At 44.8% G+C, this 12911-nt stretch overlaps 1 protein-coding gene across 4 annotated transcripts in view; it reads right to left on the reverse strand.

Annotated features, from left to right (window-relative positions):
* The window catches only part of USP43 (ubiquitin specific peptidase 43), a 104407-nt gene that overhangs the window by 43500 nt on the left and 47996 nt on the right, over window positions 1-12911 (reverse strand). For 3 of the 4 annotated variants that reach the window (XM_028498907.1, XM_028498904.2, XM_024127862.3), the window contains exon 15: window positions 585-2263. The exons of the other annotated variant lie outside the window; for it this stretch is intronic. In XM_028498907.1, the coding sequence (XP_028354708.1) occupies window positions 1239-2263 (1025 nt within the window). In that variant the 3' untranslated portion in view covers window positions 585-1238. Of the gene's footprint in view, window positions 1-584; window positions 2264-12911 lie in introns of those variants that run through there. 4 annotated transcript variants of the gene reach the window in all.

Raw genomic sequence — 12911 nt, forward strand, 5'->3', positions numbered from 1 at the left:
GTCCAAGGACCCTAGTCGGTAACAAAGTGATGGTCCGTTGAGACAGGCTCAGACTCTCTAGTCCTTGAAAGTACATGCCCTCCAGAGAGAGACCTGGGGAGACTTCTACTTCCTTAGAGAACAGCAAATCATTTTAATTAAAAGTACTTAAAATTTTCAGAGACAACTCAATCAATGGCTTTCCGATATCAACAGCAACGAGTTTAGATAACAAACAAGGACCTACTGTATATACAGGAACTATACTCAGTATTTTGTAGTAACCTCTAAGGGAAAAGAATCTGAAAAAAAATATACCTATCTATCTATCCATCTATCATCTATCTATCTGTATAACTGAATCATTGTGCTGTACACCTGAAACTAACATGACATTGTAAATCAACTATACTTCAATGTTAAAAAATGGTTAAATGGTAAAAAAAAAAAAAAAAGCAATGAGCTAAGTTTATGCAGCAGAAACAAAACAAGATCATTTGTCTAATTTGAATAATTCAGACGGTCATTTGCATGTTTCACAGATGAGCTTTTATTAAAATTGTACATAGATCTCATAGGTAATTTTTTTAAAAAAAGAACTTCCTTTTTTCCCAGTATCAAAATAGTTATCTTTTTTAAATACCTTGAAAAACTTTTAATACAATTATTTTGTTATATATTAAATACTCTCCTAAAATCTCAATCATTTCTCTCCCACCTCATTATGCTAGAATCCTGCTTTAGTGTCACTATCACTTTTTTTTTTTTTTTGGCATCCTTAATGCTTTATCCCAGAGAAGCATCAAGAGGAAAAGAAGATTTTCCTGTTAAGTCCGCTATTTCCCAAAAAAAAAAAAAAAAAAAAGTTTAAATAGGAGAAACCAATAACAATATCTGATTTGATACTGAAGAGTCTTATTAACGAGGCTTCTTCACAGAGTTATGCTCTATGTTTTGCCCACATCCAATCACTCCTTAGTAAAAGTCCTCAGGCCCTGAAATTTAAACAAAACAGCAGTTCTTGCCTCGAAATGGTTATGCTGACCCACCAGCGCCCCCTTGTGGTCTGGTGGCATAAAAGCAGCCAACAAGGTATTTTTGGAATTAGGCGTTGGAAATCTAGATGCGGAGACTAAAAAATTTTTACTTTCAGGCGTCACAAGACAACTGTCTCCCCCAAATCCCACTCTCAACACAGGCTGCCTACAGGTGCTCAGAGTCACGAGGATGCCAGCTCCACACGCCAGTGGAACACACCATCAGAAGCTGGACTCGGGCAACGTTTTCTTCCGACCTAAGGACAGCGTGTGGTACTTCACCTTTGGCAAGGTGCCGAAAGCAGTCTGCTCCCCGGGGACACTCCTCTGTGATGTGCCAAGGGCAGCGGCCCTCGGGAGCCTGCCGGCCTTGCGAGGGAGGCGCAGAGAGCTGGGCGCTGACCGGACGTCCCTCTCCGGGGGGCTGGCGGGGCCCCTGGCCAGGCTCTCTCGAATCCTGAGGGATGGAGACGAGCCTCGGGCCTGCTCCTCCACAGCTGGGCTCTGCCTGCCACTCTTCCTGCTCTCCCTCTTCCAAAACACAGACCTCAGAAAGGTGAGGGTTCCCTGTGGGGATCTGTCTGTCTCGGGGTCCCTTCTCTCCACATTAGCCCTCATCTTGCCAAAGGTATTTGGGCAACCGTCTGCACTGTTTCCAGAAAACGTCGCAGCGCTGGGCGCCTCCTTGGGAGAGCGTGTTTGGCCACCGCTCCCCGCCAGGCCACTTCCCTTACAGCTTGTGGTCCTCTGGCCCTCCGGCCGGGCTCGTTTCCCGCCCTCCATTGAGGACATCACTGTGAGGGGCAGGTCAGACTGTTTGGGCAGCCTGATATCCTGACTTGCGTTTTCCTTGAGCTTCCTTGTTGCGTTCGGGCCATCTGAGTTGCCAGGGACCGTGCAGTGGCCGGGGTGGCCCGAGGGGCAGGGCGCTTCGGCCAGCACTCTGTCGCCGGCTCGCCCGCCATCTTCACCCTTGGCAGAGAGGGTGCCGTGTGACTTCTCATCCCCTCCAGCAGTGCCCGTCAGCAGCGGCACGATGGACTGGCTCGTGGACCGAGGTCTCCGTCTGGACTCCAAGTACTCTACCAGCTCGACGGATGCACCCAGGGGTTTCTCCCTGGGGCCAAAAGACCACCGGAGGGGCATGGTCTCGAAGGTCCCCTGCTTGGCTCGGGAAGGGGTGGGCACCTTCCTGCTGATGCTGCGGCCTTGGACACCCCGTGCCAAAGGCCTGGACTCCAAGCCTCCTGAAAGAGACACCAAGAGCATCAGTGCCCTAGTATCCCTCCGGCTGCAGTAAGAGTAGTTGCAAGGCCAGTCCGTCTAACAAGCACTGACCACGCACCTCTGACGGATCAGGCACTGTCCTGGGTGCTGGAGACACAGCCGTGCACAAGACATTAGGGTTCCTGCCCTCGGAAGCGTCATCGTTTTCACCCACTGTTCCATGGAATCCATCTATATATCTGAAGCCACAGGGCAAGCCAGCGCCAGCGAAGGTAGCTGCCTGCCAGGCAGTGCAGACTCCCGAGAAAACTCAGTCTCTGAGGCAGCTAGCCTAAGATTTAACATCATTTTCATTCATCTTTATATATGGCCATGAAACAGAATGCTCAGCAGAAGTCCCTGCTTTTTCAGGTCAAATTAGATGCTTGTACTTTTCCAATGCACAAGTCTCAGATATTCTACCTTGGGCTAAAAATAAGAAAAAGAAAAGAAGAGGAAAAAGAAAAGTATTGTGTGTTTGATTCTCTCAGAACTGCCAGCTATACCTCCACTGTGTGTTTTGCAACATCTGTATATAGTTAGAAAGATGTTTTTGATATATATTGCTAAGGGCGAAATAGAGTCTAGAAAAACACAGAGTAATCCAACTTGCAAAAATATATACACACGTATACGTGTAGATGTGTGTGTATGTGCATGATGGGTGCATGAGAAAACATACAAAGAAGTATGGAGAAATAAATACTCCACACTTAATAAATAAAATGAGAAGGTGTAGAGGGAACCATGGGGGTGCTGTGTATTTCTGATTTTCTTCTCAATTCTTTCCTAAATCTCAACATTTCTAAAGGGAACAGACATATACCCAGGTTGTGTATTTTTTTTTAAGACACAGTCGATCAGTTACCCCCCAAAATTATATTTACAATAGCATCAAAAAGAATAAAATACTTAGGCAGTAACTTAACCAAGGAGGTGACTTGTACACTGAAAACTAGAAAACATTGCCAGAAGAAATGAAAGACGACGTAAATAAATGGAAACACATCCTGTGTTCGTGGATTGGAAGATTTAATATCGTTAAAATGCCAATATTACCCAAAGCGATCCATGGATTCGATGCAATCCCTATGAAAATCGCCGTGAGGTTTTGAACAGAAATAGGAAAAACCCATCCTAAAATTCATATGGCGTCTCAAGGGACCCCAAAGAGCCAGTCACCAAAAAGACACATACTGTATGATTCCACTCTATGAAGTATTCTGAGCAGCTAAAATCAGAGAGACAGAAAGTATAAAGGTGGTTGGGGAAGGAGGGGATTGAGTTGGAGGGAACTGGGGAAGGAGTTGGTGTTTAACAGGTATAGAGTTTCAGATTTACAGATGAAAAGAGTTATAGGGGTGGTGGTGGTTATAGGACACACGACAACGTCAAAGTACTTCATACCGCTGAACTGTACACTTAAAGATGGTTAAGACGGCAAACAAAGTCTGTTATGTGTTTTTGGTTGTTTTTTTTTTTTTCCCCTGGCTTGTGGGATCTTAGTTCCCCGACTAGGGATTGAACCCGGGAACCTCGGCAATGAAACTGCAGAGTGCTAACCACTGGACTGCCAGGGAATTCTCTGTTATGTGTATTTTAACACAACTAAAAAGAAAAAAAAAAGGTTAAAAGCCATTGGCCATTGTACCATTAAGACACTTGATTTATGAGATGCCTGCCACCACTGAGAAAGAAATCTTCAGCTGAAGCCCACAGGGCACAGGGACAGTCAGCCTGGGTCAAGGGCACCAGCCTCTCCACTCTCGTCACGGAGCGCAAGTCAGCTTCCAAAATGAGCCAGGAGCACAACCACCAAAGCCAACCTCTGAGCTGTATGGAGAGGGACCTGGGTTCTCGGAGGCACAGGCGGGGGGCTCAGGAGGTCAAAGGAGCAGGTACAAGGGGTCCCCAAGGCGCCGGCAGGGAAAGCGCACAGACGTCAGCCAGTAGAGGTGCCAAGAAGGCGAGGGCGAAGAAAGCCCATCAACTCCACCAGGCATCTGATAGCATCTCTGAGGTTCCCCGGATCTTGCCTTTCAGGTTTTTCACAGATAATCTGTGGTATTTTTCTTTTTCTTTAAAGTACTTCTTCAGATTAGCCATCAAGAGACACAATCTCACCCCAAATACTTTGTAATTCCAGTCCCGATTGACGTTGTTACTCCATCATTAAATTCCCACACCTTGGAAGGAAAAAAAACAACAACAAACTGTTCTGGGGGCTGAGACATGTGGGAAGGTTCTGTTCCTGGTCCACAGCCCTGGGAAGGGCAGAAAAAGGAGCTTTGTACTAGGAGTCGCAAAGCGGTGACTTTCAGCCTTTCAAAACGGGAGGACCAGCCTGCAGCCCTGGCAGGTGGCAGATGACTTGGCCACGGCCTTAACCCACTCTCCATCCTTCTTCCCGGGGTGGAGGGGCCCGGGCACCCAGCACCGGGCAGCAGCTCGCGTCACGGGAAACACAGGTGCCCAGCAGCGCCCAGCTCCTCTTTCTCAAGATGCAGTGAGAAAGCACCTTGGCCATCATGATTTTATTTCATTCTGTTTGTTGGATCTGAGAGGGAGTGAGAGCTTTGGCTAAGAGGAGAAATGAATGGGAAAGCACCCAAGCAGATGCAGCACTTACTGTTCACCGAGTATCTTGCTTCTGGGGGAGGAGGAGGGTGGGGGATGGTAAGCCCCCGCTGCCCTTCCCCTGGGGAGCCAGACCTCCAGGGATGCTGGGAGCTAGAGGCAGAGGCGGAGTTCAGAGACCCCTGAGCTATGCTTCCTTTCCCACCATGGAATCCGTGGCCTTGCTCACCCCCAGTCTGGCTTGAGAACCAGGAAGGGTCTAGAATCTGAAGCCACATTGAGGACATGAATGGTTAAGTGCTTCCTGAGGTTGTATAAGCCCCAGGGCATACATAGGAGCTTCCCAGGTCCCCCAGAGCCCTGCTCACACAGATGGCCCCGGGGCAGCCTGGGGGCACAGACCCCGCCACACAGGGGCCCTGGAGCCGGTGGACGCTGCGCTGAGAAATGCCACATCTGCTCCTCTGACTTCTTCTCCTGGGCTAATGAAATCGGGCACCGACCCGGCCTCACTATGTGTGCTGTGAGCAGGGGGTGGGGGCTCTGCTCACCATCCTCAACCCACCTGCAACAGGACAAGACTTTTCCTCGTCCCATCAAGGGTGTCCCCAACTTACGCACTCAATGAATATTTAATGAGAGCCTACTGGGTGCCGCGGACTGTTTGCAGTGCTGGGGATACAGCTGTGGATAAAGTACAATGTGCCTATTCCTTATTGGGCTTGAAAAAAAGCAAAAATACATCCCATGGGATGTAGAGATAAGAGCTAGGATGAAGAAGAAGGCAGGGTAAGGGGGAAATAGAGGGTCCTCAGTGAGGAGAGACCTGAGAGAAGGGAGGAAGCTGCGTGGGGGTCAGGGAAGCAGCAAAGAGACCTCCAGGGCTGTAACCAAGGGAGAAAAGGGCCCTAACTAGGGGCCTTCATCTTCTAAGCCCCAACCTGTATTTGGAGACATCTCTGTCTCTGGTTGCACGGTGCAACCTGGGGCAAGCCTGACCTCTAAACCTTTCTCGGGTCCCCCAGAAAGTAAGGAGAAGCTGCACAGATCAGCTGAGCCTTGTCCACTTCTGTGACTGAGCTGGCAGGACAAGGCTGGCGAGGGGAAAGGTTGCCTCAGGAGCCAAGGCCACTGCCCCGTCCATCATTCCAAGAACCACGGCCACTCAGGAGAGGGTAGAAGGAAGCCCCGACCAGGCAGAAACAGAAAAATAAAAACACACCTAAGGGGCTCTGGCAGTCAGAGAATAAGAATAAACAGAACCATCAGAACAGGCCCTTTTGAGCCATTAAAGAAAAACAGACAAAATAAAACTGTCAAAGGAGATTCAAATGGAGAACAACAGGAGGGTGAAGAAAGTGACTTTCAGGTTTCAAACTTCAGTAAATGAATTGAAGGCAGTGCAGGGTCATTATTAAGACTCAAATTAGTGGCCTGAGATGATCTTGAAATTTATGACATTTGGTAAATTTCACAGATTTTATAATTGTGAAAGCAATGTTTCATGCCATAGAGCAAAATGACAAAGCGATATAAATCACAGGGAAAAGCTAGGAGACTTGGAGGACAGATCTAGGAGACCCAAGAGGGAAATAATAGGAAGCTGAAGAGTAGGCAAGACAATAATTAAACAAAAACAGCATTTCCCTAAAGAAAAGTCTGCATCTGTAGAAGGAGAGGCCTCCACAAGTCCCAGGCAGGGTTGATGAAAAAAACACAGACCCAGGCATATTCCGGTAGAATTTCTAAACTCCAAGGTCAAAGACAGAATTTTAAAAGCTTCCAGCCAGAAAGAACAAGTGACTCTCATGTGAAAAAGAAGAACTTCTCACCTGCAACCCTGGGGCCTCGTAGACCGTGGGAAAACATCCACAGATGCCCGAGAGAAAAGGACTGCAACCCAAGAGCCCTTCACCAGTCAATCTGCCATTCACTCCCCGGGAAAAGAAAATATTTCTGGCTCTGCAGAGGAAGAGCATGTTATGCATACCTGAAAAGAATTCTGACCAAACACTAAAAATCAGCACCGAGACCTGAAGATAGAAGGTGATGAAAAGAAGACAGACAGCGGTGTCCAGTGCAAGCCTGTACCATCCACCCTCACAGGGCACAGGTGGTCTTAGGATGTGTTACATGAAGTTAAGTTGGTGTGTCTGGGACAGGAAAGGGACAGCAAGAGTAATGCTGATTATAGTCTGGAACAGAGTAGGAAACCGTCTCAGCAAAATCTAAGAACTGGGGACTGACGAGGGGGTGCTGTTGAAACAGACCAGAGAGAACCTGGGAAAGCATCTCAAAGCTCTCATTTCGGGGGAATGACACGGAAGCAATAAAAGGTCTCATCAGGGGAAAGAGAGAAGGCAGTGATGAAACAGAATGACTCGCAGGAAATAGCATGCTTCTCGTATCCATATAATAAGAAGAAAATGCCTTTGATTTTAAATGTAGGGAAGCATAAGGTAAGAATTAACAAGATGGAAAAGAATAGCACTTCTCGCTGAACAAGGGGAAAAAAGGGAACACACAGCAACATGATCAAATCAGTAAAAATAAGAAAAAAGAATCAGTGATAGAATTTGTTTTTAATGAAATGAATGTATACACACTGCTATGTATAAAATACATAACCAACAAGGCCCTACTGTATAGCACAGGGAACTATATCAATATTTTGTAATAACCTATAAGGGAAAACAATCTAAAGAAGAATATATATATATAGGACTTCCCTGGTGGTGCAGTGGTTAAGAATCTGCCTGCCAATGTAGGGGACACAGGCTTGAGCCCTGGTCCAGGAAGATCCCATATGCCGCAGAGCAACTAAGCCCGTGTATCACAACTACTGAGCCTGGGCTCTAGAGACCACGAGCCACAACTACTGAGCCCATGTGCCACAACTACTGAAGCCCCCGTGCCTAGAGGTCGTGCTCTGCAACAAGAGAAGCCCATGCACCGCAATGAAGAGTAGCCCCCGCTCGCGGCAACTAGAGAAAATCCACCCGCAGCAACGAAGACCCAAAGCAACCAAAAATAAATAAATAAATTTATTTTTTTAAAAAAGAATATATATATAACTGAATCACTGTGCTGTGTATACCTGAAACTAACACGATATCATAAATCAACTCTACTTCAATAAAAAAAATCTCGGGTTTCCCTGGTGGCGCAGTGGTTGAGAGTCCGCCTGACGATGCAGGGGACACGGGTTCGTGCCCCGGTCCGGGAAGATCCCACATGCCGCGGAGCAGCTGGGCCCATGAGCCATGGCCGCTGAGCCTGCGCGTCTGGAGCCTGTGCTCAGCAACGGGAGAGGGAGGCCACAACAGTGAAAAATCTCTATGAGAAAATGTACAAAAAAATATAAAATGACATGAAATCAAGTTTGGTAGTTGATTTTAAGTATGAATGGACTGAATTTTCCCTTCGTAAGACAGGCTTTGAATTTTTTACATTTAAAAAACAAAACAAAACACAGCAACATACTGTTTCTCAGAAACCACTTAAAACTAACTCAAAAGGAGAGGTTTATAAAGTAAAAAGAGAAGGGCAAAATGATACCAGGCAAAAGCAAGCAAGAAGAAAGAAAGAAGGGGTGGAATTATTCATCTCAAACAAAGTAGAATTTATGATTAAAAGCATTAAGCAGGATAAAGAGCAACAGTATAATGAGAAAAGACCCAATTTACAAAGAAGATCTAACAGTCATCAGCTTACAGACACCTATTAACAAAGCGGCTAACAATATAAAGCAAATATTATTAAAGTTCTGGGAGTACCTGATTAAAAACACAGCTCTACAGGAAGGTCTCCATATACCTCCTTCGTAGCCAGGCAGCCCTAGATAAAGTCAATTTAAAGACATGGGGAATACAGATGGCCAAGAGGCACATGAAAAGATGCTGGACATCGCTAATTATCAGAGAAATGCAAATCAAAACTACAATGAGGTATCACCTCACGCTGGTCAGAATGGCCATCGTTAAAAAGTTAATAAGTGCTGGAGAGGGTGTGGAGAAAAGGGAACCCTCCTTCACTGTTGGTGGGAATGTAAACTGGTGCAGCCACTATGGAGAACAGTATGGAGGTTCCTTTAAAAACTAAAAACAGAACTACCATATGATCCAGCAATTCCACTCCTGGGCATATACCCTGAGAAAAAGCTAATTTGAAAAGATACATGCACCCGTATGTTCACAGCTGCCCTATTTACAACAGTCAAGACATGGAAACAACCTAAATGTCCATCGACAGACGAATGGATAAAGATATGGTACATATATACAATAGAATACTACTCAGTCATAAAAAAGAATGAAATAATGCCATCTGCAGCAACATGGATGAACCTAGAGATTATCATACTAAGTGAAGTAAGTCAGAAAGAGAAAACTGTCATATGATATCACTTATATGTGGAATCTAAAATATGACACAAATGAACTTATTTACCAAACAGAAACAGACTCACAGACATAGAATACAAACTTATGGTTACCAAAGGGAAAAAATCTCGGGTTTCCCTGGTGGCGCAGTGGTTGAGAGTCCGCCTGACGATGCAGGGGACACGGGTTCGTGCCCCGGTCCGGGAAGATCCCACATGCCGCGGAGCAGCTGGGCCCATGAGCCATGGCCGCTGAGCCTGCGCGTCTGGAGCCTGTGCTCAGCAACGGGAGAGGGAGGCCACAACAGTGAAAAATCTCTATGAGAAAATGTACAAAAAAATATAAAATGACATGAAATCAAGTTTGGTAGTTGATTTTAAGTATGAATGGACTGAATTTTCCCTTCGTAAGACAGGCTTTGAATTTTTTACATTTAAAAAACAAAACAAAACACAGCAACATACTGTTTCTCAGAAACCACTTAAAACTAACTCAAAAGGAGAGGTTTATAAAGTAAAAAGAGAAGGGCAAAATGATACCAGGCAAAAGCAAGCAAGAAGAAAGAAAGAAGGGGTGGAATTATTCATCTCAAACAAAGTAGAATTTATGATTAAAAGCATTAAGCAGGATAAAGAGCAACAGTATAATGAGAAAAGACCCAATTTACAAAGAAGATCTAACAGTCATCAGCTTACAGACACCTATTAACAAAGCGGCTAACAATATAAAGCAAATATTATTAAAGTTCTGGGAGTACCTGATTAAAAACACAGCTCTACAGGAAGGTCTCCATATACCTCCTTCGTAGCCAGGCAGCCCTAGATAAAGTCAATTTAAAGACATGGGGAATACAGATGGCCAAGAGGCACATGAAAAGATGCTGGACATCGCTAATTATCAGAGAAATGCAAATCAAAACTACAATGAGGTATCACCTCACGCTGGTCAGAATGGCCATCGTTAAAAAGTTAATAAGTGCTGGAGAGGGTGTGGAGAAAAGGGAACCCTCCTTCACTGTTGGTGGGAATGTAAACTGGTGCAGCCACTATGGAGAACAGTATGGAGGTTCCTTTAAAAACTAAAAACAGAACTACCATATGATCCAGCAATTCCACTCCTGGGCATATACCCTGAGAAAAAGCTAATTTGAAAAGATACATGCACCCGTATGTTCACAGCTGCCCTATTTACAACAGTCAAGACATGGAAACAACCTAAATGTCCATCGACAGACGAATGGATAAAGATATGGTACATATATACAATAGAATACTACTCAGTCATAAAAAAGAATGAAATAATGCCACTGGCAGCAACATGGATGAACCTAGAGATTATCATACTAAGTGAAGTAAGTCAGACAAACACAACTGTCATATGATATCACTTATATGTGGAATCTAAAATATGACACAAATGAACTTATTTACCAAACAGAAACAGACTCACAGACACAGAATACAAACTTATGGTTACCAAAGGGGAAAGGGGGTGGGGGAGGGATAAATTAGGAGTTTGGGATTAGCAGATACAAACTACTATATGTAAAATAAACAACAAGGTCCTACTTTATAGCACAGGGAACTATATTCAGTATTTATTCTATATTCAATAATGGAAACAACTATAAAAAAGGACATATATATGTATATATAAAACTGAATCACTTTGCTGTACACCAGAAACTAACACAACATTATAAATCAACTGTACTTCAATTAAAAAACAAAAAGACACGGGGAAATTGAATGCAACAATCAACTCACCTAATTTAATAAAGCTTACATTCCTCAGAAGACAATGTACATTATTTTATGTATACACAGAACACTGACAAAATAATCATCATGTAGTTACTTGATCACAAAAAGGGAATCATTTTTGAAAACCACATTTTTGGATCACAATCCATAAAATGAGACATAAAGAATAAAAGGGTGACCAAAAACTCTTAAATACTTGACACCCAGATAACCTTTAGATCAAAGAGGAAATCAAAACTGAAACAACATACTATTTGGAAAGCACTGAAAAAGAAAAACAAAACCTTTGAGGTTCAATAAAGCCATAGAGGAAATTTACCATCAAGAGCACTGACACTGAAACGCTTTAGTCTCAGGGCCCCTCCTCTGCAAAGGACTTGAGCAATTTTTTCACATGGTCATGTTTTCATAACAATTGCAAAAGTACGGTATTTCTTTGTCCTTTTTCTTATAGAGCCTCTGCCAATACCCATCCCCAATTATTTAAGCTGCACACCCCACAAAACTTGGATCTGTTCATTTCCGTTTTAAAATGCCTTCGTTATTATGAGGTCCCATAACCAGGGCTACCAGAAGGATGAAGTTGCCAAGCTATCAGTGTTTCTCTACAGGGGACAGCTGGCATTTGGGAAGGACAGGTCTGTACCACATGGTACCATCCCTGGGCATTGCAAGACATTTAGCATCCCTGCCCCCTGGGGACTAAATGTCAGTCATGCCCTCTACTCATTTTGACAGTAAAAAAAAGTCTCCCACATACTCGTGGGGAGAGGAGTTAGTACCAATCATTGTTGAAAGCCTAAGTGCTGGATTTTGATCTTGCCCCGGGCTTAGTATTAACAGTAAAATACAACTGGATTTTCAACCATCTCAGAGCTTCTCAAACAGGTTTCAAATCTATCACCATTATATTCAGACTCCAAGAAGGAATGCTCCCTTTAGAAGGGAGGCTCTGGCAGGGTCCGAAAGGAATAGCCTTGAATTTGGCATTTACATCTAAGAGCCGCAGAGCCAGGACTCTGGCAGCCAGAGGGAGTGGGTCTATTTGCAGCCCGATTACTTCCCAGGCGAGCTTGTGACTGGTTACGTCCGAGGCTCAGCTTTCTCCTTGGTAAAAGGGCTATCATTTCACCTCTCCCAGAGTTCTGAATGAGTAGATGAGATAAGTAACATGCCTGCAAGGGTCTGGAGGACATTCATTCTGCAATATTACTTCTCCTCCCATCCCAGCCCTCTCTGTCTCTCTGGGGAGTTTTCTGGAGCTATGCCTGATGCCTGTCTGAGTACCCTGTTGAGAAGTTGGCCATCTTTTGAAGTTGCCTCCTTAAGGGGTGTGAAACACATTTCTTCTTGGGAGAACTGAGAAATGGCCCAAGGTCCTACACCTCTGGACAGAACTGGGATGAATTTATGAGCTTGTCAGTGGCTCATGCTGATGGGGGATGGACAAGCTGGGGAAGGAATGCCTTTTTTTGGTTCACCAGACACCACCCTAAATGTGCAGTCATAAAAATGTGAAGGGAAAAGAAATGCCCAGACAGGGTGAGTCAGAATATAATGCATGAAATAGTACGCCAACACAGAGCGGATGCTAAGGAAATCAGACCACTGTGATTTGCAGGGGGTGGTGGTGCAATCAGCATTCTGTCTAATAGTGAGATATTGGGAGCCAAAATGCTGAACATGGAGGAATAATTCACCAAAATTTGATACATAAACCATAATAGCCAGAGGGTTGGAGTCCATGACAATCTAAAACCACCTGCCGCTTTAAAATTCTATCATCAGGGGAGTTCCCTGGTGGCGCAGTGGTTAAGAATCTGCCTGGGGCTTCCCTGGTGGCGCAGTGGTTGAGAGTCCGCCTGCCGATGCAGGGGACACGGGTTTGTGCCCCGGTCCGGGAAGAT

This window comes from Physeter macrocephalus, chromosome 14 (genome assembly GCF_002837175.3).
Source record: "Physeter macrocephalus isolate SW-GA chromosome 14, ASM283717v5, whole genome shotgun sequence".
In the NCBI taxonomy this organism is placed as follows: Eukaryota; Metazoa; Chordata; class Mammalia; order Artiodactyla; family Physeteridae; genus Physeter; species Physeter macrocephalus.